This window comes from Helianthus annuus, chromosome 1 (genome assembly GCF_002127325.2).
Source record: "Helianthus annuus cultivar XRQ/B chromosome 1, HanXRQr2.0-SUNRISE, whole genome shotgun sequence".
Lineage (NCBI taxonomy): Eukaryota > Viridiplantae > Streptophyta > Magnoliopsida > Asterales > Asteraceae > Helianthus > Helianthus annuus.
Genome location: NC_035433.2, coordinates 19,848,088 through 19,870,967, shown reverse-complemented (window position 1 = coordinate 19,870,967; position 22,880 = coordinate 19,848,088). Strand labels below are relative to the sequence as shown.

Below are 22,880 nucleotides of genomic sequence, written 5' to 3'. Positions count from 1 at the left end.
GATGAGAGTAGAGAGCAATGAAACATGAATTTTTTTTTTCTTTTGTGTTTGATGAGTGTTGGCAGAGAAGAGAAAGAGAACATGAATTTTGTGTGTGTGCAGTAGGAATCGAGAGGGAAGGATGCAGATTATATGTCTGTGTTTCTTTATTTCTTTCTTTTTTTTGTTAAGAGGATTTAGGAGGGGATAATCTTCATGTGCGGCTGAAGAATGAGAAGAACTTAGGGTTTCACTAGATTTAAATAGCTAGGGTAAGTCTTGTTTTAAGTGGGCTTGGGCCCAGGGCCCGTTAGCGTGTTTTGAGCGGCCTAAACGCATTCCCGAAGCCCGTTTACACACACGATCCTCGTAAATTGTCGTAGGATATTGTTTTAGGGTCAAATGCCCTTAAAATTTCGCCGTAAGTCGTTAATAGACGCGTTCGTTCGATTAGTCGCATTAAATCGCGTAAAAGCCTCGTCCGCCGTTTCTCGTTCGTTTCTCGATCTGATTTCAACTACGAATATTAAAATTCGAAAACGAAGCCAAAAATATCATATTATATAAATATCGAGACATAACTCGAGTCCGGTTCTTCCGTTTCGTTGTTGATTGTTAGTGCGTTATTGTTTCCGCGTTTTTCGTTCACGTTTGAGTTTTGTGCCGTTCGAAAGCGTGATAATTTCACAAGACGAAATCCATAAGTATAAGTTATATGTATAGACTTCGTATTTGTCGGCGTTTGTCAGTATTTTGCACGGTATTAATTCATTATCGTTTAACGCTCAACAGATTTCCCGAAAATCACCATACGCGCACTATAACGTCATGACAAACGTTCCTAGGCATTCCAATAGCCTAATTGAGTTAATTCGTGTCTTAAACACTAGTTATTATCGCCTAAACGTTTGTTAATTGCGTAATTAGGAGGCGTTAATTACCGGTTGTCACATTAGTAATGGATTTGTTGTAAAGATAAGTTAGTTACCTTTTAGACCTATTACTAACTAAATATCACCCCAACAAAATTGCATGTATACATAAAATAGAGCTTCAAAGATTATTTTCTTTCAGATATACCAACACGCTGTGATTGGTCAACAGAAACCGAAGCAGTTGTATCAAAGAAAGCTAAGCCGTTCTCCCATTAAAACAAGAAGAAATCAGCAAACACTTTTTGTCAAGTAGTTGAAGTTTAGTAGCTATGTGCATTAGTGAAGCAGCAACAAAGTGTCCATTTTTGCCATTTTAATGTCTTAAAACCTTATAAACAAAAATGAATGCTATAAGTATTTTTTTTGTCAACTTTACTCTTAAAATATTGTCATTAGAGAAAATATCTCGCCGGAGTAAACTCAATATGGGACACAACACTCAATGAAAGCATGTCCCATTTTTTCCCACATTCGCGACTGGGTGGTATGGGGCGCCATTGCCCATCAACCTCAAGCCATTTTTCTCACCAATAGCGCCCCTCCCCCAATCCATACCATAGGAGCTATTATGGGGGCGCTATTGGTTCTGCATGGTTGTAATGGCAATGAATAACGAGAGGTGTGTGTGTGAAGTTATGGTTTCTCTCTACGATAAAGGGGCACCATTGGTGAGAAGAGGCAATAGAGGGGGGCATGCGTGTTATTGAGAAGAGACCACAGAGCCCCCTGGTTGACGGGGCACGGTAGAGCCCTAGGGGCTCCATTCCATATCATGTAGATCCCTTAATTAGTTTTCAGTATCTGTTTGTAATTAAAGAAAATACTCGACCCGATGTAATTAAAACACTTTCCTAAAAGATTATAACATAAATCCCTAAAATACATTCCCCTTGATCATTGCCTTCACTCTTTATCATGATCCTTCATTATCACAAACCCTACACAACATCAATCGTTGTCTCCACCTCTTAACGTCTTCAGGAATTAAATTGGTATTTTAGCTTCTAGAATACAAGATCATGTATCGGGGCAAAGGAAATAGCCATTGCACGTTATTGATTAGAGAAGTCTTTTTAGAGATTATAGAACTATATCATTTTAATTTCTTTTTTGTATTATCTTTGATGTATATATACATTTAGCTACGTTAGTATTTAATTAGTAATATTTATACTTTAAGCTTTAATGATCCATTACACCATTTTAATGATCCATTACAACAATATTTATACTATGTTATGGCTTGTGTTACATATGTATATATTTTTTTTTAAATTAATTATGAATTAAACCTTTGTATTATTTTTATTTCTTAAACCGTATCTACACGTGGGCTTTAACCTAGTAAATAAATAAAGAAAAGAGTAAACTGCAATTTTACCCCCTGGGGTTTAGGCCAATTGGCACTCTTACCCCCCCCCCCTAACGAAATAATTGCAATTTACCCCCAACGTTTGGTGTTATGTCGCAAGTTTACCCCCCGGTGTCAATTTTGTTAACAGATCTGTTAACTATAACTTGAAATAACTATAATGCCCTTTCATATTACCCTATGTGTTTTGTTCTACTCTGTGATATTATCTCCTGCCACCACTGCCACCGCCATTCACCACCACAGCCACCACTTCCACCTCCAGCCACCATAAAACTTAAAAATCAATGTCCTGATCTACAACCACCATCACCAAATTAATATCATCATCTAAAACCACCATCGCTGCAAACCTAATCCAAACCACCACAACCACCACTTGAAAAATTAATGACCTGTCCAGCAAAAAAAGATCACGGACTAGTGATCAGATTTACCACGTGCTTGGAACTTATAATCCTCAGATCGGAAGTACACAAACACTATCGCTGCAAACTTGCCCGTGCGGTTCTCCGGTGAATCTCCGATTGCAGGTAATGTTCCTTCTTATTCAATCTAGATGTTTCATTTTCTTAACCTAGTGTGTAATTATGTGACAACCTCATACTTGCATGTATCCGTACGATTAATCAATATTAAATTGTGCTTAATGACTGTGCTTAATTGCAACTGATGACGTAACTGCTTTATGATTTCTGCATTTTCCAGCTTTTCGACATACTAGTCTTGTGTAGAAAATTGACAAAATGGTCCTGTATGCTTTCCTAAGTGTTGAGAATTAAAAGTGTTACGAAAAGTTACATAAAAGACACTATACGGAACAACTTAGCACTTTAACAAACCGGTATCTAACCGAACAACCAGACATTACCCGGGACACCAAAATATTGCTAAAAACATTGTTTAATTATTTCTTGGCTAGTTATGATCCCCGTACACCATAACACCCACTAGATATCTACTAACTAGAACATGTAACCTTATAGTTGGATTTGAACTATTACTTACCTACTAACCATCAAATTTACAATAAACCCCCGCCCCTCATCATTTACGGTCCAAGGAGGACCCCACCAAGATCACCACCATACTACTAGATTTCATTCTTATATTTTATTTAGATATTGCTTGTGATGATGAACAAAATATTAGATAGGATGATTATAAGTATGGTTAGTATCTAAACCAGATCACTTCATATCTTCATCAAATCTTCACAAGATTCACACTCCACTCCCTCAACACCTCTCTCTCCCTCTCGGCTCACTCTAAGGCCGCCACCACCACTACCTTGTCACCACCATCATTCCATTTTTAAGCTTCATTCAAGTGTTAGAAGGTGATCCATGGAGCTTGGTGTTTGAAGATCTTGAAGAACCTTCATCTTTAGCTTTCATTCACCATCTCCTTCATCATTTTCTCTAGTGATCTTCCCTAGCCTTTGAGCTAGTTGTAAGCTTCTTGTTACTAGCTTCTATTTCTTATTTTGTTAGTTAAATAGATATATATTGTTATGTAACTTAAGAACACTAAAAGAAAATGAACAAGAATCATAAACATAAAGTTACATAAAGATGAAATAGGATGAAATGTTGTTAGTATGATGTTGTTGTGAATATGTTGTTGATTACTTGTTGATTCTTGGTAATATGATGTTAATCACTATATTGAACTTGTTAAAGGATGATTAGAAGCATGATTTAACAAGATTAGGAGACGATTATGTGTTTACATAAAATAATCATCTTCTAATAAAAATATGAACTTGAGAAATAAAAATGGTTTCTTAAAAATATAGTAAAACAATGAGTTGGTGATCATGTAGATCCGAGATTTACAAAGATTTTTCTAAAACAAACCAAGTCCAAGAGTCGATTTTAAAAGATCATGACTTTTACTTGCACTTACACTATTTTTGTAAATGAAATAAGTGTAAGGACACTTTATTTACAAGAAGTGTTCAAAAGAATAATTTTTTATAAATTATGCTCACAAGTTGTAAACACCAAACCTTTGCAAGAATGAGATTTTAAAAGAAGTAAACACACTTTGGAGGGTAACTAAACCCACTAAACACTTTACCAAGTTACTACACGTTTTTGTGAAATATCAAGTTCATGATTATTATATAAAGCATATAGTTTTTGCTCTTGCTGATGTAAAGTGTTTGTTGATGATTATTGTGATTATTTTGAAAAGAAAATGATATGCTAAATAGCATGGACACCTCCGTTTACAAAGGAAACTATGGCGAAATTTTCTAAAAATTCCAACACATAGAAAATATTTTCTAACAAGGGTTACAAGTGTATTTTAACTATGATCTTCCACAAAAGACAGTGTGTGACATTAGAATTGTGTGGTATGTGATAGAAGTAATGAGTAGATAAACCGTACGTAGAATACTTGTTAAGCATGCACGCGAAACTGATTGTTATCTGTACCTTATTAGGACGTGCTTGATGCCTGATTATTAGAGTAACTAATCTAACCTAGCAAACCAAGGTGCATTCACACTCTTTAAGGCATGGGATTCCCAGTGGTTGGGAATGGGTTAAAGAACTAAAACGGAACCTGCATATCCTCCTTGGGTAGGATATGTATCGCCATCCTCCATAGGTAGGATGCCAATACTAATCCTGCGTATTTCTCCTTGGGTAGAATACGTACGTTCGTCCTCCTTGGGTAGGACAACCACCTTAAAACTTACTAGACAAAACTCTATCATTAAGTCTCTCATTTTTATATCGACTTAATCGCCGGGCCAATGGCGAGCGGGTCATTAGTTAATAGCGCTATTAGGGTTGACAAGCCTCACACCGTGCCGGTAGGACGGGCGTGTACTAATGGATCTGGGCACTCAGTCAATGATGATAGACATTGTCTTAGGGCACAACTTACTTTCGTCAGTTGTTGATATGGTAACGGTCTAGTGGTTCACATGGGGAAGCCCCCACTGGTTATGTTTTGGGAAAGAAGGAATTGGTTAATCATATTTTCAACTACGGGGTAACCCCCACGACAAGTAAGCCTGCCAAAGAAAAACTATGTTTTCAAAAACAACTTAAAATAAACACCCAACTGTGAACTCGCTCAACTTTGTGTTGACTCCTTGTTACATGCCTTGCAGGTCGTTAGGTACCTAGATGGAGCTTGCACGAGAAGGAGTGGTCATTGTGGGACATGGACTGTAGAGTTCCATGTTATAACATTTAAACTTTATGAACTTATGTTTTGGCTTTACATTTTATGCTTCCGCTGTTTAATTTGAACTTGGTTTACTTGGTTTTGAACACCAATTATATTGTGTGGTTGAACTTTTAATTACTTTACTATATTGTTCAATATGATTGGTGGCTTGATCCTGGTCAGTCACGCCTCCATGCGGTGATACTCCGCTTGTGGATTTTGGGGGTGTGACAGATTGGTATCAGAGCCATTGGTTATAGTGAACTTGGTTTTAAAAAGGGAAAAGCTTTTTGACAAAACCAGACTATAACCTGTACAGTGCTCAACGATCCACAACGACGCTTCGCTCCACGTGCAAGACTTGAAACAATAGGTGGTATGATTTATGTTTATATTATCTGTCTGATAGTCACATAGTGCATTAGTTAACGTGATAACTGCTATTTGAGCCTTGTGTGCTTACTCTCTTCTGTTATCCCACGCTTACGCACTTTCGTGACACTTTTCTCACTTACGTTGCTTCGTTGTGAAGATCATGAGTGGACGTTTGAACTTGACTCAAGCCCAGCTGACAGCTCTAATCTACGAACGAGTGGCTGAGGCACTCGCCGCTGTACCTGCAGGAGGTATAACCTGCCATATGAACCCATCTTAGGACGTTTAGATCCTACCCTCGCGAACCTACTCTTGTGCTTAACCTTGTCTTTTATTCTCGCGCCACAGGTCAACATGCTCAGCCTCCCGTATGTACGTTCAAACGTTCATGGATTGCCGACCTAGTACTTTCAGTGGCACAGAAGGATCTGTAGGTCTTCTTCACTGGTTCGAGATGTGTGAATGCCCGGAAGATCGTAGGGTGAAATTTGCTACTGGGACGCTCGAATGTGCTACGTTAACCTGGTGGAAAGCACAGGTTCAACTGCTAGGGCTGGCGGTTGCTAATGCCACCCCATGGAACGGCTTCAAAGAATTGATCAAAGAAGAGTACTGTAGTCGTGACGACATTCACAAGCTAGAGGTGGAATTTTTCAATTTGAAGATGACGGGGTCTGAAATCGAGGCATACACAAAGAGATCGAACGAATTAGCTATCTTGTGTCCTACTATGGTGGATCCTCCCATCAAGCATATCGAGCTGTACCTTAAGGGTTTAGTGCCAGAAATTTAGAGCCACGTGACCTCAGCTAATCTTGGCACCATTCAGCAAATCATCCGGTTGGCTCATCGTCTCACTGATCAGGCAGTTGAGCAGAACAAGCTGCCCAAGCGTATTAGCGCTACTACTACTGATGCTCCCAGTGATAACAAGCGCAAGTGGGATGGAAATTCGGGCAAGGGCTCTACTTCAGTTCAGTCTCAGTCTCAGCAGCAAAAGACAGATGAGTACACGAGCCCAATCAGCAGTCTTCTGGGAATCAAGGTCAAGGTGGATACAAGGGAAATCACCCTAAGTGCAATCGATGTAATTTGCACCACAGCGGGCCGTGCAACAAGGGTCGTTGCCAGAGATGTAACAAGCTGGGTCATGAAGCCAAGGATTGCAGGAGCTCACGTTCTGCGAATCAGAATCGTAAACAGCAGCCACAAGCTCCACAGAATCAGCAGCAGCAACAGCAGGGTAACAGGGGATGCTATCAGTGTGGTGCTGAAGGACACTTCAAGAGAAACTGCCCCCAGTTGAACCAGAAACAGAACAACAACAACAACAACCAGGGAAACGGAAACAATAATAGGGGAAACAATGATGGCAATGGTGCCAGGGGACGTGTTTTCGTGCTGGGTCAGGGTGACGCAAGGAACGATCTCAACGTTGTGATGGGTAAGTTTCTTCTGGATGATTTCTTTATTACTGTTTTATTCGATTCGGGTGCCGATACTAGTTATGTGACCTTAAAAGTTAGTCAAATGCTTAAGCGCACCCCGGCACCTTTGACCACCAAACACATGGTAGAGCTAGCAAACGGTAAAAGTTTAGAGGCCACACACATAGTTAAGGGTTGTAATCTTGTTCTTGCTGATCAGACCTTTTCTATCGACCTCATTCCTATCGTTCTGGGTAGTTTCGATGTTGTTATTGGAATGGATTGGTTATCTCATCAGCAAGCAGAAATTCTTTGCAACGAGAAGATTGTCCGCATCCCTCGTTCTGGTGAAGAACCCCTCGTGATTCGTGGCGACAAGAGTGGTGCTGTTGTGGGCATCATCTCTTTCCTTAAGGCCCAGAAGTGGTTGCGAAAGGGCCACACTGCTATTCTAGCCCTCGTTTTTTATACATCTTCGAAGGAAAAGAAGATAGAAGACATTCCTATTGTGCGCGACTTTCCTGAGGTATTTCCTGTGGAATTACCTGGTCTTCCGCCTCATCGACAAGTCGAGTTTCAAATCGAGCTAACTCCTGGAGCAGCACCAATAACTCGTGCACCTTATCGTCTAGCTCCATCAGAACTGGAAGAACTGTCCTCGCAACTACAAGAGCTCTTGGACAAGGGTTTTGTTCGCCCTAGCTCTTCGCCTTGGGGAGCTCTAGTGTTATTTGTGAAGAAGAAGGACGGTACCTTCAGAATGTGTATTGACTACCGCGAATTCAACAAGGTGACCGTGAAGAATCGCTATCCTCTCCCGCGCATTGATGACTTATTTGACCAGTTGCAAGGGTCGAGTTTCTACTCAAAGATTGACCTGAGGTCAGGCTACCATCAACTGAGAGTCCGAGATGAGGACGTCTCCAAAACAACATTTAGAACTCGATACGGGCACTACGAGGTTTTTTTCATGCCTTTCAGGCTGACAAATGCACCTGCGGTCTTCATGGATCTCATGAACCGAGTGTGCAAACCTTACATGGATAAGTTTGTCATAGTTTTCATTGACGATATCCTGATCTATTCGGAGAGCCAGGAAGAACACGAGCAACACCTGAGGCTTATTTTGGAACTTCTTCGAACAGAGCAGTTGTATGCCAAATTTTCGAAATGTGACTTCTGGCTTCGCGAAGTCCACTTTCTAGGCCACGTGGTAAACAGGGATGGAATTCATGTGGATCCATCTAAGGTTGACTCGATCAAGAACTGGCCTGCACCCCGTACACCAACAGAAATCGGCCAATTCTTGGGTTTGGTAGGATATTACAGAAGGTTTATCAAGGATTTCTCAAAGATTGCGCAACCTCTCACTTCACTGACTCAGAAGGGTGTCACCTATCGTTGGGGTGATGTACAGGAGTCCGCATTTCAACACTTAAAAGATAGAATTTGTAGCGCGCCTATCCTCTGATTGCCAGAAGGCATAGATGATTTTGTGGTTTATTGCGACGCTTCCATCCAAGGACTTGGTTGCGTGTTGATGCAACGTGACAAGGTCATTGCCTACCCATAGCGCCAACTTAAAGTTCACGAAAGGAACTACACTACGCACGACTTGGAATTGGGAGCAGTTGTTTTCGCACTTAAGATATGGAGACATTACCTGTACGGTACCAAGTGCACCATTTACACCGATCACAGGAGTCTCGAGCATATCTTCAAGCAAAAGGAATTAAACATGCGACAACGTCGATGGGTCAGCTCTTGAATGATTATGAATGTGCAATCAAGTACCATCCGGGCAAAGCCAATGTTGTGGACGACGCCCTTAGTCGAAAGGATACTACACCAAAGCGTGTACGTGCGTTACAGCTTACCATTCACTCTAGCCTTCCCGCTCAAATTCGTGATGCTCAGGTCGAAGCGTTGAAAGCAGAGAACATCAGGGCTGAGTCCTTACAAGGATCGAGGAAGCGGTTAGAACAAAAGGAAGACGACACCTACTATGTAACAGGGCGCATTTGGGTCCCATTTTACGGAAACTTACGCGAGCTTGTGATGGATGAAGCGCACAAGTCTCGTTACTCCGTACATCCTGGTTCGGATAAGATGTACCACGATCTCAAGACTACGTATTGGTGGCCTAGTATGAAAGCCAACATAGCAACCTACGTCAGTAAATGCTTGACTTGTGCTAGGGTCAAGGTCGAATACCAGAAACCATCAGGCGTACTTCAACAACCAGAGATACCTAAATGGAAATGGGAGCAAATTTCCATGGATTTTGTTACTGGCCTGCCTAGATCTCAACGTGGAAATGATACCATTTGGGTGATAGTGGATCGACTGACTAAGTCTGCACATTTTTTGGCTATCAAGGACACGGATAAATTTTCTACTCTAGCAGACATCTACCTAAAGGAAGTAGTATCAAGGCACGGAGTGCCAACCTCCATCATTTCTGATCGTGACTCACGTTTTACATCTGAGTTGTGGCAAGCTATGCACAAGTCCTTTGGCTCTCGATTAGAAATGAGCACGGCATATCATCCACAGACGGATGGGCAATCTGAACGCACCATCCAAACCCTTGAAGACATGCTTAGGGCATGTGTAATCGACTTTGGTAATGGCTGGGAAAAACACCTCCCGTTAGTGGAGTTTTCGTATAACAACAGTTACCACACCAGTATCCAGGCCGCTCCGTTCGAGGCATTGTACAGAAGGAAGTGCCGATCACCTCTTTGTTGGGCAGAGGTTGGCGACAGCCAAATCACTGGCCCAGAACTTGTAGTAGATACAACCGGGAGGATTGCTCAGACACGACAACGAATGTCGGCAGCTCGTGACCGTCAGAAAAGCTATGCTGATAAACAAAGGAAACCGCTCGAGTTCCAGGTCGGGGATCGAGTGCTACTTAAAGTCTCACCTTGGAAAGGTGTAGTTCGTTTTGGCAAACGAGGCAAACTCAACCCGCGATATGTTGGACCCTTCGAAATCATTGAGAAGATTGGCAAGGTGGCCTACAAGCTGAATCTACCAGCAGAACTCAGCGGAGTTCACAATGTTTTCCATGTGTCGAATCTGAAGAAGTGTCTGTCAGATGAGACCCTCATAGTTCCTCTCAAGGAGCTCACTATCGACGATCAGCTGCGATTCGTCGAGGAACTAGTAGAGATTACTGATCGAGATGTTAAGGTTCTCAAGCACACCATAATACCTCTTGTTCGAGTCTGTTGGAACTCCCGTCATGGCCCAGAGTATACTTGGGAACGAGAAGACCAAATGAAACTCAAGTATCCCCGGTTGTTTAAGAAAAGTGCAACCACTACTGAGGCTGAAGCTACTGCAGAATTTCGGGACGAAATTCCAAACCAACGGGGGGATGATGTGACACCCCAGGAAAACCAGGAAACCACGCAACTTAACTAGCTTCCTCAGTAACCACGTGCTAAATTTCGGGACGAAATTTTCTTAACAGGGGGAGAATGTGACAACCCTCATACTTGCATGTATCCGTACGATTAATCAATATTAAATTGTGCTTAATGACTGTGCTTAATTGCAACTGATGACGTAACTGCTTTATGATTTCTGCATTTTCCAGCTTTTCAACATACTAGTCTTGTGCAGAAAATTGACAAAATGGTCCTGTATGCTTTCCTAAGTGTTGAGAATTAAAAGTGTTACGAAAAGTTACATAAAAGACACTATACGGAACAACTTAGCACTTTAACGAACCGGTATCTAACCGAACAACCGGACATTACCCGGGACACCAAAATATTGCTAAAAACATTGTTTAATTATTTCTTGGCTAGTTATGATCCCCGTACACCATAACACCCACTAGATATCTACTAACTAGAACATGTAACCTTATACTTGGATTTGAACTATTACTTACCTACTAACCATCAAATTTACAATAAACCCCCCTCTCATCATTTACGGTCCAAGGAGGACCCCAACAAGATCACCACCATACTACTAGATTTCATTCACATATTATATTTAGATATTGCTTGTGATGATGAACAAAATATTAGATAGGATGATTATAAGTATGGTGAGTATCTAAATTAGATCACTTCATATCTTCATCATATCTTCACAAGATTCACACTCCACTCCCTCAACACCTCTCTCTCCCTCTCGGCTAACTCTAAGGCCGCCACCACCACCACCACCACCACCTTGTCACCACCATCATTCCATTTTTAAGCTTCATTCAAGTGTTAGAAGGTGATCCATGGAGCTTGGTGTTTGAAGATCTTGAAGAACCTTCATCTTTGGCTTTCATTCACCATCTCCTTCATCATTTTCTATAGTGATCTTCCCTAGCCTTTGAGCTAGTTGTAAGCTTCTTGTTACTAGCTTCTATTTCTTATTTTGTTAGTTAAATAGATATATATTGTTATGTAACTTAAGAACACTAAAAGAAAATGAACAAGAATCATAAACATAAAGTTACATAAAGAGGAAATAGGATGAAATGTTGTTATTATGATGTTGTTGTGAATATGTTGTTGATTACTTGTTGATTCTTGGTAATATGATGTTAATCACTATATTGAACTTGTTAAAGGATGATTAGAAGCATGATTTAACAAGATTAGGAGACGATTATGTGTTTACATAAAATAATCATATTCTAATAAAAATATGAACTTGAGAAATAAAAATGGTTTCTTAAAAATATAGTAAAACAATGAGTTGGTGATCATGTAGATCCGAGATTTACAAAAGATTTTTCTAAAACAAACCAAGTCCAAGAGTCGATTTTAAAAGATCATGAGTTTTACTTGCACTTACACCATTTTTGTAAATGAAACAAGTGTAAGGACACTTTATTTACAAGAAGAGTTCAAAAGAATAATTTTTTATAAATTATGCTCACAAGTTGTAAACACCAAACCTTTGCTAGAATGAGATTTTAAAAGAAGTAAACACACTTTGGAGGGTAACTAAACCCACTAAACACTTTACCAAGTTACTACGCGTTTTTGTGAAATATCAAGTTCATGATTATTATATAAAGCATATAGTTTTTGCTCTTGGTGATGTAAAGTGTTTGTTGATGATTATTGTGATTATTTTGAAAAGAAAATGATATGCTAAATAGCATGGACACCTCCGTTTACAAAGGAAACTATGGCGAAATTTTCTAAAAATTCCAACACATAGAAAATATTTTCTAACAAGGGTTACAAGTGTATTTTAACTATGATCTTCCACAAAAGACAGTGTGTGACATTAGAATTGTGTGGTATGTGATAGAAGTAATGAGTAGATAAACCGTACGTAGAATACTTGTTAAGCATGCACGCGAAACTGATTGTTATCTGTACCTTATTAGGACGTGCTTGATGCCTGATTATTAGAGTAACTAATCTAACCTAGCAAACCAAGGTGCATTCACACTCTTTAAGGCATGGGATTCCCAGTGGTTGGGAATGGGTTAAAGAACTAAAACGGAACCTGCATATCCTCCTTGGGTAGGATATGTATCGCCATCCTCCATAGGTAGGATGCCAATACTAATCCTGCGTATTTCTCCTTGGGTAGAATACGTACGTTCGTCCTCCTTGGGTAGGACAACCACCTTAAAACTTACTAGACAAAACTCTATCATTAAGTCTCTCATTTTTATATCGACTTAATCGCCGGGCCAATGGCGAGCGGGTCATTAGTTAATAGCGCTATTAGGGTTGACAAGCCTCACACCGTGCCGGTAGGACGGGCGTGTACTAATGGATCTGGGCACTCAGTCAATGATGATAGACATTGTCTTAGGGCACAACTTACTTTCGTCAGTTGTTGATATGGTAACGGTCTAGTGGTTCACATGGGGAAGCCCCCACTGGTTATGTTTTGGGAAAGAAGGAATTGGTTAATCATATTTTCAACTACGGGGTAACCCCCACGACAAGTAAGCCTGCCAAAGAAAAACTATGTTTTCAAAAACAACTTAAAATAAACACCCAACTGTGAACTCGCTCAACTTTGTGTTGACTCCTTGTTACATGCCTTGCAGGTCGTTAGGTACCTAGATGGAGCTTGCACGAGAAGGAGTGGTCATTGTGGGACATGGACTGTAGAGTTCCATGTTATAACATTTAAACTTTATGAACTTATTGAACTTATGTTTTGGCTTTACATTTTATGCTTCCGCTGTTTAATTTGAACTTGGTTTACTTGGTTGTGAACACCAATTATATTGTGTGGTTGAACTTTTAATTACTTTACTATATTGTTCAATATGATTGGTGGCTTGATCCTGGTCAGTCACGCCTCCATGCGGTGATACTCCGCTTGTGGATTTTGGGGGTGTGACAAATTAGAACCACAAAAGTGGCTTTGTTTCTGAATTCTCACTTAGAAACTTCTTAGATTCCGTTAATTTATCTATGTAGAAATTGAAAATTGTTGCAAAACTGAGATTCGTAACGATTATCTCATAATCTGTCACTTTTGATGTGACAATTGGCTTAGCTTAACGTGTGAATTCAGGAGTTCCAGGCTTTGTTTTGTAATTAACAGAATTAGATCTATAATTTTCTTGTTGGACAAGTTAAATTTGTTTTTGATGTCACAATGGAGGTTATATAGGCGATATTTCTTAACAATTAGCTACATTTTGATTTGGATGCATCTTTAAAGTAGCACTAAATAGCAATCAAATGTTTGGATTTAAGACACATTGCATTGCTAACTAGGGCTTGCATCAGTTGATATGGTTGTTATGTTATTATAAGGACACCGAATGGCTGGTCCACAAGAGAGGTGGTGTGTTCTGACGGGTGGAAGAGGCTTTGCTGCTCGACATCTAGTTGATATGCTCATAAGGTATGAAATATATTCAGTTAGGATTGCTGATTTGGGTCCTGATATCAAGCTGGAACCCTACAAGGAAAGAGGAAACCTTGGTCAAGCTTTACGCTTAGGTCGTGCTCAATACGTATCTATGGATCTCTGTGGCAAATCTCAAGTATTAAAAGGTAACTTAAAACTTTTCTAGTTCAGAAGAGAGGGAAAATGAAACTCTTTGACTGTATGTTTTATATGCGTTTGCGTAATTGCAACTTGTGAAGGGGCTGAAGTTGTTTTCCATATGGCTGCACCAGATTCATCTATAAATATTGATCTATGGTGGCTGGAGGTGGCAGTGGTGGTTGTGGTGGTGAATGGCGGTGGCAGTGGTGGCAGGGGGTAATATCACAGAGTAAAACAAAACACAGTGGGTAATATGAAAGGGCATTATAGTCATTTCAAGTTATAGTTAACAGATCTGTTAACAAAATTGACGCCGGGGGGTAAACTTGCGACATAACACCAAACGTTGGGGGGTAAAATTGCAATTATTTCGTTAGGGGGATAAGAGTGCCAATTAGCCTAAACCCCAGGGGGTAATCTAGTTTAGTATAAAGAAAAAGAATAAAAAGTAAAATATTTTAAAATAGAAAACACAAAGAAATGAGATAACAAGAAGTCCCGTTAAGGTTTAGGGGTTCCGAAACCCAGCCAGCAATAGCAATAGGTCTGCATCCATCGTCATGGCGGCATCCGTCGTAGCCAGGTCCCTCCTCCGTTCAGCCTCCACCTCCGTCAGAGCATCAGCCCCTAGAATCTCTGGCTGTACACGCACCTTCCGCTCTCGAAAACCCCTTTCTCATCGCATTTTCAGGTTACCTCTTTCACATTCCTTTTTTTTCTTATTTCTATTATTATTATTATTTCTTCGTAACCTTCAACTTCCCTCAGTATCTGCATTTTTGAATTTTCACATATGATTGATGATTTCAGTCTACTCGTGTTTTGGTTAACCAGTTAGTTATTAAGGATATTTGACACCACACACTGTGATCCTTATTGCTAGATAGATTGCCATGAATGTTGTTTAGAGGAGATTGATTGTAGGTACCACTGTACCAGTTTTTGTCTTACAGCTTCCAATTACTGAAGCCAAAAATATCTTAGTTAGTATGTATGTTCATTTCTACTTGCAATAGGACGACATGTATGCTGTTGATCATGGTTGGTTTACTAGATAGAAAGCTCATGCATAATATTGGATTTCGCTTCGCAGTGTTAATTTTACGAATGCGGTTGATTAGAACATAGAAAGAAAATTAGGTTTCCAGGGTCTTTGTTTTTAATATGCATTTCTTGCGCCAAATAACAACTTTATGAAAAAATAGGTCACCTGTAGAGATGAGTTGTGTTACTGTGGAATCATTATTTCCCTTCCACACAGCCACTGCTTCTGCATTGCTCACTTCAATGCTTTCAACTGCTCCCTGTAGATATGGTTGGCTCATTGATGGTATCTTTCTTTTCTAAACTTCTCAATGCTATGATTTTTTTGGTTACATACATGAAATTGAACTATCTATACTTGGCCAGTTTGTTTCCATGCTGTGTGTAAATCATGCACTATTCCATCCAAGCTAAAGTGCCACATGGGTAAATGGATTCCACTTTCTATAAATATATCTAATATGGTAAGTAGAATTCTACATTTTAAGCAAACTGTTTAAGCGCAAACAAATTAATTATTGTTTTTTACAAGTATAAAACCTACGGTTTGTATTTGTAAGAACGAACAATTTTTGGTTATAAAACCACTCACTCTTCAAAATTTTAATTTTCTTTTCTTGCCACAAGAAACCAATGTGATGGTTTGTTTTCTAGATATATGGTGAGGGCAATAGTTTTGACATTACCGAGAGTTTTGATGTTCCTAGTGGTTAACGCATGGGGCTTCGGCCCATCCAAAATTAGTTGTACGGGGTTAATTTTTAGATCAAGTACATACATGAATTCCATAATAAAGTAACCTTATGGTGGGGCTTGGGTTGGGGGCATGAGTTGACACGTGGAATTTGAGCCCCCCCACCGGTGAGTGACGTGTCCGTGGGGTATGGCGGGGCTTGGGTTGGGGCGTGGCTTGGCAGTTTATTAAAAAAAAATTTAAATTACCCCGCCCCGCTATGACATGGCCAACAAAGCGAATAGGAGCCCGCCACATAGGATTGCTAGCCCGCCCCACGCCCGGCTTCAAACTCCCGCCCCTTGGGCCACGCCCCAACCCAAGCCCACCCGGGGTGGTGGCTTGGGCGTTTTCAGCCAATCCACGCCCCAACCCAAGCCCCATACCCCACAGTCTTATGGATATGGTTGATTTGATCAAGATTATAGGATTTTATTGAGCATTGCACACAGGGTTGGCTCAAGCCATTCAGAATGAACTTTGAAAATGGAGTTTTGTTGATTAATAAAGTTTACATATTGTGCTATTTTACTTTTTTTGTTTACTAAAAGAAAAGTCTTTTACAATATGTGATATATAATGGTTTAAAGGAGAACTACTTAATATTTAGTAACCATTCAATCCACTGGTTATTTTTCGAATCATTAGAATATATAATTACCACACATGAATACGGCCATTATAGAACCATTAAAGAATTATTGGTTTCTAAGTGTTCCTATATACTTGGTAGTTCTCATTTGAACCCGCCAGTGTGTGTGTGCCTATGTAGCACAGGGACTCCATTTATGTGGCCGTACCCGTCTCGGGTACTTGTCGGGGACGGAAACACCATGGGTACTCGTCGGGGACGTTTCCTAAACGTTTCCACGTCGGGGACGTATCTGGTAGAAGTATCCAGCCCGTTTCCATTTATTTTTAGGGTTTTTACCCTTTCAAATTCCACAACCGACCATTAAATAAATAGACCTATCATATTTGGCTTCTCTAATCTCTATACTCTCAAGTCTCATCATCTCTAATTCTCTATCGATTGCCGATCTCTCACTAGATGAACCGGAATTTGAAAATAATTTGATTATTGATAATTAATTACCTTTGGAAGATGTAGTATTTTTGGAATTTGTTTAATGTATTTTTATTTTTTTATATTTTTTATTGATGTACCCGTATCTTGGAATTTTGAGTTTTACCATTCCTCGTTCCCGTATCGTCCCCGTACCCCGATCTCGTACCCGTTCCAGTGCTAGTTAGGTGTGTGCCCTAAATCAGGTTTGAATATGTTTATTGCTACATGCTTGATTGGCACATCATGGTGACACAATTTAAATTCACTTTGCAGATTCTTAGCTCTGGGATTGTACTGAGATTTAGGTAGGGTAATTTTCTGCTTTAATTTTTATTTCTTAATCTGGTTTATGATACTTGATAGTCTTCTTTCAAGATTTTGTATTACTTCATGCCCTTGTGCTATCGGGTCTTTAAATAAAACCCGCTCTTATCACATGCGTTGGAAACTCGAAACACCAAACATTTGTTTTGTGAGTGACTGAGCCAAGGCTAAGACGCACACATTACGTAAGCAATGCGCTAGGTATCACCATCATTTTTAATATCCTGTATATGATTTAAGTGACTGTCTAAAATAAAAAATAAAAACATCTTTTATGTACAACCCCCTGATGAAAAAAATTTGCCCTCCGTGACTTTCATGCCTGAGCAGATAGAAGCAATGAACCTCTTGCCAAGTGCCTTAGGCCTTGTGCAGATTTAGGGATACAAACAAGCTCATTCTTAAAGCAATGTGCGTGTGTAACCAATTTGGTTTGGTTTGGTTTGGTTTGGTTTTTCGCTGGGTTGTTTTCTTTTCAAGGAGAGGGATTGTTAGTGTGGGTCAGGGTCAAGTTTGATTGAAAAGTTATATCAATGGTCACTTGAAAAAGTCAATGCTTGATTAGAGCAGGTATTACTATCAAAAAATTTCTCTCGAAACACGGCCTAGGGTTCCCATAAGATGGCTCCCCGTAGCAAGGTAGTCCAATCCAAATTACGATTTTATCCCGATTTAAAGTTACGCTTTTGCCCCTAGTTCAAAATAAAATTATGCTTTTGCCCCTGGCTAAAAACTATGGTTTTGGCCTCGGTTCGAACTTATGATTTTATCCCCAGTTTAAAATTATAACTTTGCCCCCAGTTCAAAATAAAATTATACTTTTGCCCCTAGCTATAAATTACTATTTTGCCATCGGCTCACAATTATAATTTTGCCCTCAGTTCAAAATAAAATTTATGGTTTTGCCCCCAGATCAAAATTACGATTTTGCTCTTCGTTTCAAAGATATGATTTCGCCCCCATTTCAAAAATTATGATTTCGCCCTCACTTTAAAGTTACGTTTTTGCCCTAGTTCAAAATAAAATTTTGCTTTTGCCCCCCAACTCAAAATTATGATTCTGCCCACAGTTCAAAATTTTTATTTTGCCCTAGTTTAAAATAAAATTATGGTTTTGCCCCCACATTAGAATTACGATTTTGCCCTTAGTTCAAATTAATATTACGATTTTACCCTAAGTTCAAAATTATGATTTTGCCACTGGTTCAAATTTACAATATTACCATCACTTCAGCTTTTGGCAAATTACGATTTTACCCTAGTAAAAAAAATTCGCTCTCAGTTTAAAATTACAGTATTGTCATCGTTTTAGTTTTTTTTAGCAAAACTATAAAAGTGTTTTGTTTTAGTTGGTTGACTTGGTTTAATTTTTTTCGTGTCAAGAAGCTTTCCTAACACTCACTCATTAGTTTTAACAAATTACAGTTTTGCCTTGAGTTCAAAATTACGGTCTTCTCATCGTTTTAGTTTTTTTCTAGGAAAACTATAAAAGTGTTTTTTTTAGTTGGTTGAGAATTGTGACATTTGTGCTCTGTAAACACTGTACGATGTAGAACAATATCAATTATCAATGAAATAATGTGTTTTGGTTTCAATACTTGTGTATTTGTGTTTGACAATTTCACATTTTGATTCTTGTTCGATTTCAAGCTTTAAATCGCTTTCTGGAAAGTTATACGCAAACTGTTACGTAAACGTGATCAGTTTAACGCGACAAACACTCCGGAACAGTGACATAAGCTTAACATACCTTAAATACCCTTTACATAACCTAGAAATAAGTTTTAAAGGGTTTGGTGTGTCAAAAATAAGTTTATTCGATCACAGGGACTATTTGTGACAAACTGCAAAAGTCTGTCGATTCGTATAGCAACGTACACTCCGTAACAAGATCATAAGCTAAACATACCCTAAATACCTTTAACATAGCTTAGAAATAAGTTTTGAGGGGTTCGGTATGCGAAAATGCGCTTATTTGATCATAGGGATAAAAGCGTCAAAAACTGTGTAAGTTTGCATATACGCGCATATCTTACGTTCTGACCATTACGGACATCCAAAAATTTTTTCTAATCACTAAAATATTATATTTTAGTGATAGGAATGCAAAAATACCATTCGTCGCTTAATTTGTATCGTTTTCGCGTCCGTTCGAGTTTTGTCGCAATTAACCGAATAACGCGATCGTACCACCAAATGAACCAACCTCCGAGATATTTCTAAGCATATTTCAAGTCCCCTATGCTTTAACATCCTTGTCGAGCCTTAAAATGGGGTTAACGAGGGTTAAAAGCATCAAAAATCAAATTTTTAGGCTGCAGGGGCCTGTTTTGCCAAAAAAAGAAACTTCTGTCTGGGAGCTCTGGCGGGGGGCGACAGCCAGACCCTATCTGGGTCGCAGGGCGCGAGGACTCATGCTGGACAGATTCATTGTATCAGCAAAACAGCTTGCTGAACCTGATTTTAACCTTAGTTTTTGCATATTGTGGGCTGGTTTAAGTGTTCCCCAAGCCCCCAAATCAGTAGTTAACATGTGTATGGAGTTGATCATGCTTGGAACAACTCAATTACACATGGTAAAGATCCAATGATTCATGATTTCCTATAAATAGCAAACACTTTTCATTCAATCCTTGCTCATCTTCATTTCTTTTCACCTATGCTCTGAATTGAGGCTACCACTTGGTTGGATACTTTATATTTAAGTCTTTTTGATCATCTTCTTCAACCTAGAACACTTGTAAGTGTTCTTTCATCTCTTGTTTATTTATTTAATTAAGCAAGAAAGTCAAACAATGTTTGACTTTCTGCTTTGACCATGATTTGGTTAAGACAAAGTTTGTTTGACGTTTACAACGTGAGCGTAATCACGATGGTTATAGTCCCATGCTACTATGACTACTGATTACCACATTGACTAGTCGAAGTGACGAGTCAAAGTTTCGGTCAAAATGCACGATTATGTGCATTTTGCGGCGAAACTATTTTCGGGTATCAAAATACTTTGTTTTGATATCAAATCAGTTTCTAACTTAGTTAAACATGTTTAACTCGTCACTTTTAGTTTAGTGCTTGTTTAGGGTCGTAAGTCAAGCGGTCTCGACAACCGCTTAAACTTTCGAACCCGACCCGTTTGGTCGATCATTAGGATCCGACCAAACATATTTTGTGACCATAGTTGTATAGGGAATAACCTTCCGAGCTTATACCTTATGGTCACTTAGTTGTATGATAGGTAGTTTATATGCCTTAGAAAAATGACCAAAATGCCCTTTTCATGCATAATTTGAATTTAAGCATATGTAACTTAATTTTTGACACTTAAACTGATTATGCAATGTTATTAAACATGTTAAGGCATATAATACTTGTCATAGGACTAGTTAGGCGGTTCGAACGCGCATTCGCGCGAATGATGCATTAAAGTAGCGTATACTACCTTAACGGGTCATAACGGGTCAAAAGCACTTAGGATAGATATCAAATCAGAATGTAGGCTTTGTTAAATTATATCACATGAGTTCCAATACTCATTTGGTTTACGAGATCTCATTCTACCCGATCTCCCGATTTAGGTGTCGATTTATTAACATAGTGATCCGATTACTAGGTGCCACTTGAATTCATTGACGGGCTTGTTAGTTCACTTAATTGAGGATACCTTGCAATCTCAAGTGAGTACTGAGTAGATAGTTCCCCTATTTTACTGCTTTCAATTGTTTTGGGGTGATTCATATGTGCTAAACGATTTTGAGTTTTCAAAACAAATACTATGGTTTATATAAAACATAACGATTTCAATAATGTGGACGAACTTGTTGGTGCATTAATACATAACACAAATGACATTCATTAGCTTTGGCCGAGCCGACCAGTAGTATGTTATGGTACCATAGGATCTGACAAATCCCGTTATTGGACTATCACCATGGTTATTGGGGTAATGTGGGTAACGACAGAACCTGATGAATTTTAACTAACCCTTTGGTGGTTTGTTAATACGATTGAACGATGAACGAGTCAGAACACAGGTTTGAATGTATTCAACAAGAACGACCAAAAGTTGCATTTCACAAGTAAAACACGAACGATTTGAACGATTGAACGATGGTTTATAACACGAACACTTGAACGATGGTTTATAGCACAAACGAGTTGAACGATTGGTTTTGATAACACGAACGATTGAGAACACGTACAATTGAACGATTGGTTTTTTATATGTGATTAGATAACGGGCCGGTGTAATATGATAAAAGCATGGTAGATACGTCGCTGGTACTTCTTATATATAAGTGTTTTTATCATATTACATTCCGTGGCGTTGTTTAGTTCACTTGAACGATTGATTTCAAACGATGTCACGCAACGATGTTTACTAAAAGATATAAACCATACGAGTTTTATTACAAGAATGATTTACAATTTGGTTTACAAAAACAAATATTTTAGTCAAGATTTCATGGCAACGAGGTTTTAAAAACTATAACCAACTTGTTTTAAGTTGGTTAATCATATTGCAATACAAAACACTTTTCAAAACAATGTTTTCAATTATCGACTCTAGTAATAGTACGAGGTATTGCAATACTTATACAAGCCATGAATCTGACACACTCACAAAACCTATGTGCTCGCCGGCATTTTTATGCTGACTTTATTTTCACATATGTTTCAGGTGCTGTTGTTTGATGATGTTGATGATGACTAGGATGCATGCTCACATAGGATTGGACGAGGCCTTGGTGACTTAATAATAATGATACACTATATGTTTGTGTTTTGCTTTTAAATTTCAAGACAATGTAACAACTTAATTAAATAAAACGAAATTTCAATCCATGTGTTGAGAAACAATGATTCTGTTAATCCACTCTCCGACGTTTCCGTCGCGGTTTTGTTGTTTTAACGTGGTCAGGGTGTGACAAGAATTATTCAACCATCGCCCCGCAACGCGGACGGGGCATCCTAGTTATCATATATAGCGGTAATAATTTATAAATAGAATACAAAAATTGAAATTTATTTTTTTTTAGAAAAATAATATTATTTTATTAAATTCAATTCCAAGCAATTTTCATATCTCTAACTTTACTTTTGTAAGATTTCGTTTTCAATACAACTTACAGAAGGTATCACTCACTGAATACCTACGGAACCAAACTTTCGTACCAAAACTCAAGAAGTATAATCAATCGCTTATAGATCATGAAGGCCAAGCGATTTGTTGTTTAAAGTCGCACTAGTATCAGAAGAAGTTAGTGATGCACAAGTGCACCTATCTCATACATATGGTAAGAAGCGGTATCGTCGACATAACACGATGATTAGCTCCCAATACTGAATCATTGTCAATATTTAATCTAATGATTTAAATTGCGAGGTTTTGAAAATTAAACAAATAAAAGTTGCAAATAAATAAAACTGAATTTACATGA

The 22,880-nt window shown here is 38.9% G+C and overlaps 1 protein-coding gene across 3 annotated transcripts; it reads left to right on the top strand.

Moving 5' to 3' along the window:
* The first annotated feature begins 14,750 nt into the window (after window positions 1–14,750).
* On the top strand, window positions 14,751–22,299 carry LOC110944336 (protein NUCLEAR FUSION DEFECTIVE 6, mitochondrial). 3 transcript variants are annotated; one of them, XM_022185996.1, is made up of 5 exons: window positions 14,751–14,964; window positions 15,479–15,603; window positions 15,684–15,781; window positions 17,393–17,424; window positions 22,121–22,299. In XM_022185996.1, the coding sequence occupies exons 1-5, from the start codon at window positions 14,834–14,836 to the stop codon at window positions 22,194–22,196; spliced, it is 462 nt and encodes a 153-aa protein (XP_022041688.1). In that variant the 5' UTR covers window positions 14,751–14,833; the 3' UTR covers window positions 22,197–22,299. The 3 variants fall into 3 exon arrangements, with proteins under 3 accessions (XP_022041688.1, XP_022041702.1, XP_022041695.1); XM_022186010.1 differs by lacking the exon at window positions 17,393–17,424 and having other exon boundaries at window positions 15,684–15,743; XM_022186003.1 differs by lacking the exon at window positions 17,393–17,424.
* Window positions 22,300–22,880: the final 581 nt, after the last annotated feature.

Excerpts from the sequence above, each read along its gene's own strand:
- LOC110944336 (XM_022185996.1), top strand. The coding sequence starts at position 14,834 with ATGGCGGCATCCGTCGTAGCCAGGTCCCTCCTCCGTTCAGCCTCCACC. Across the intron at positions 14,965-15,478 it reads CTTTCTCATCGCATTTTCAG|GTCACCTGTAGAGATGAGTT; the intron begins GTTACCTCTTTC and ends ATGAAAAAATAG. Across the intron at positions 17,425-22,120 it reads GGGATTGTACTGAGATTTAG|GTGCTGTTGTTTGATGATGT; the intron begins GTAGGGTAATTT and ends CATATGTTTCAG.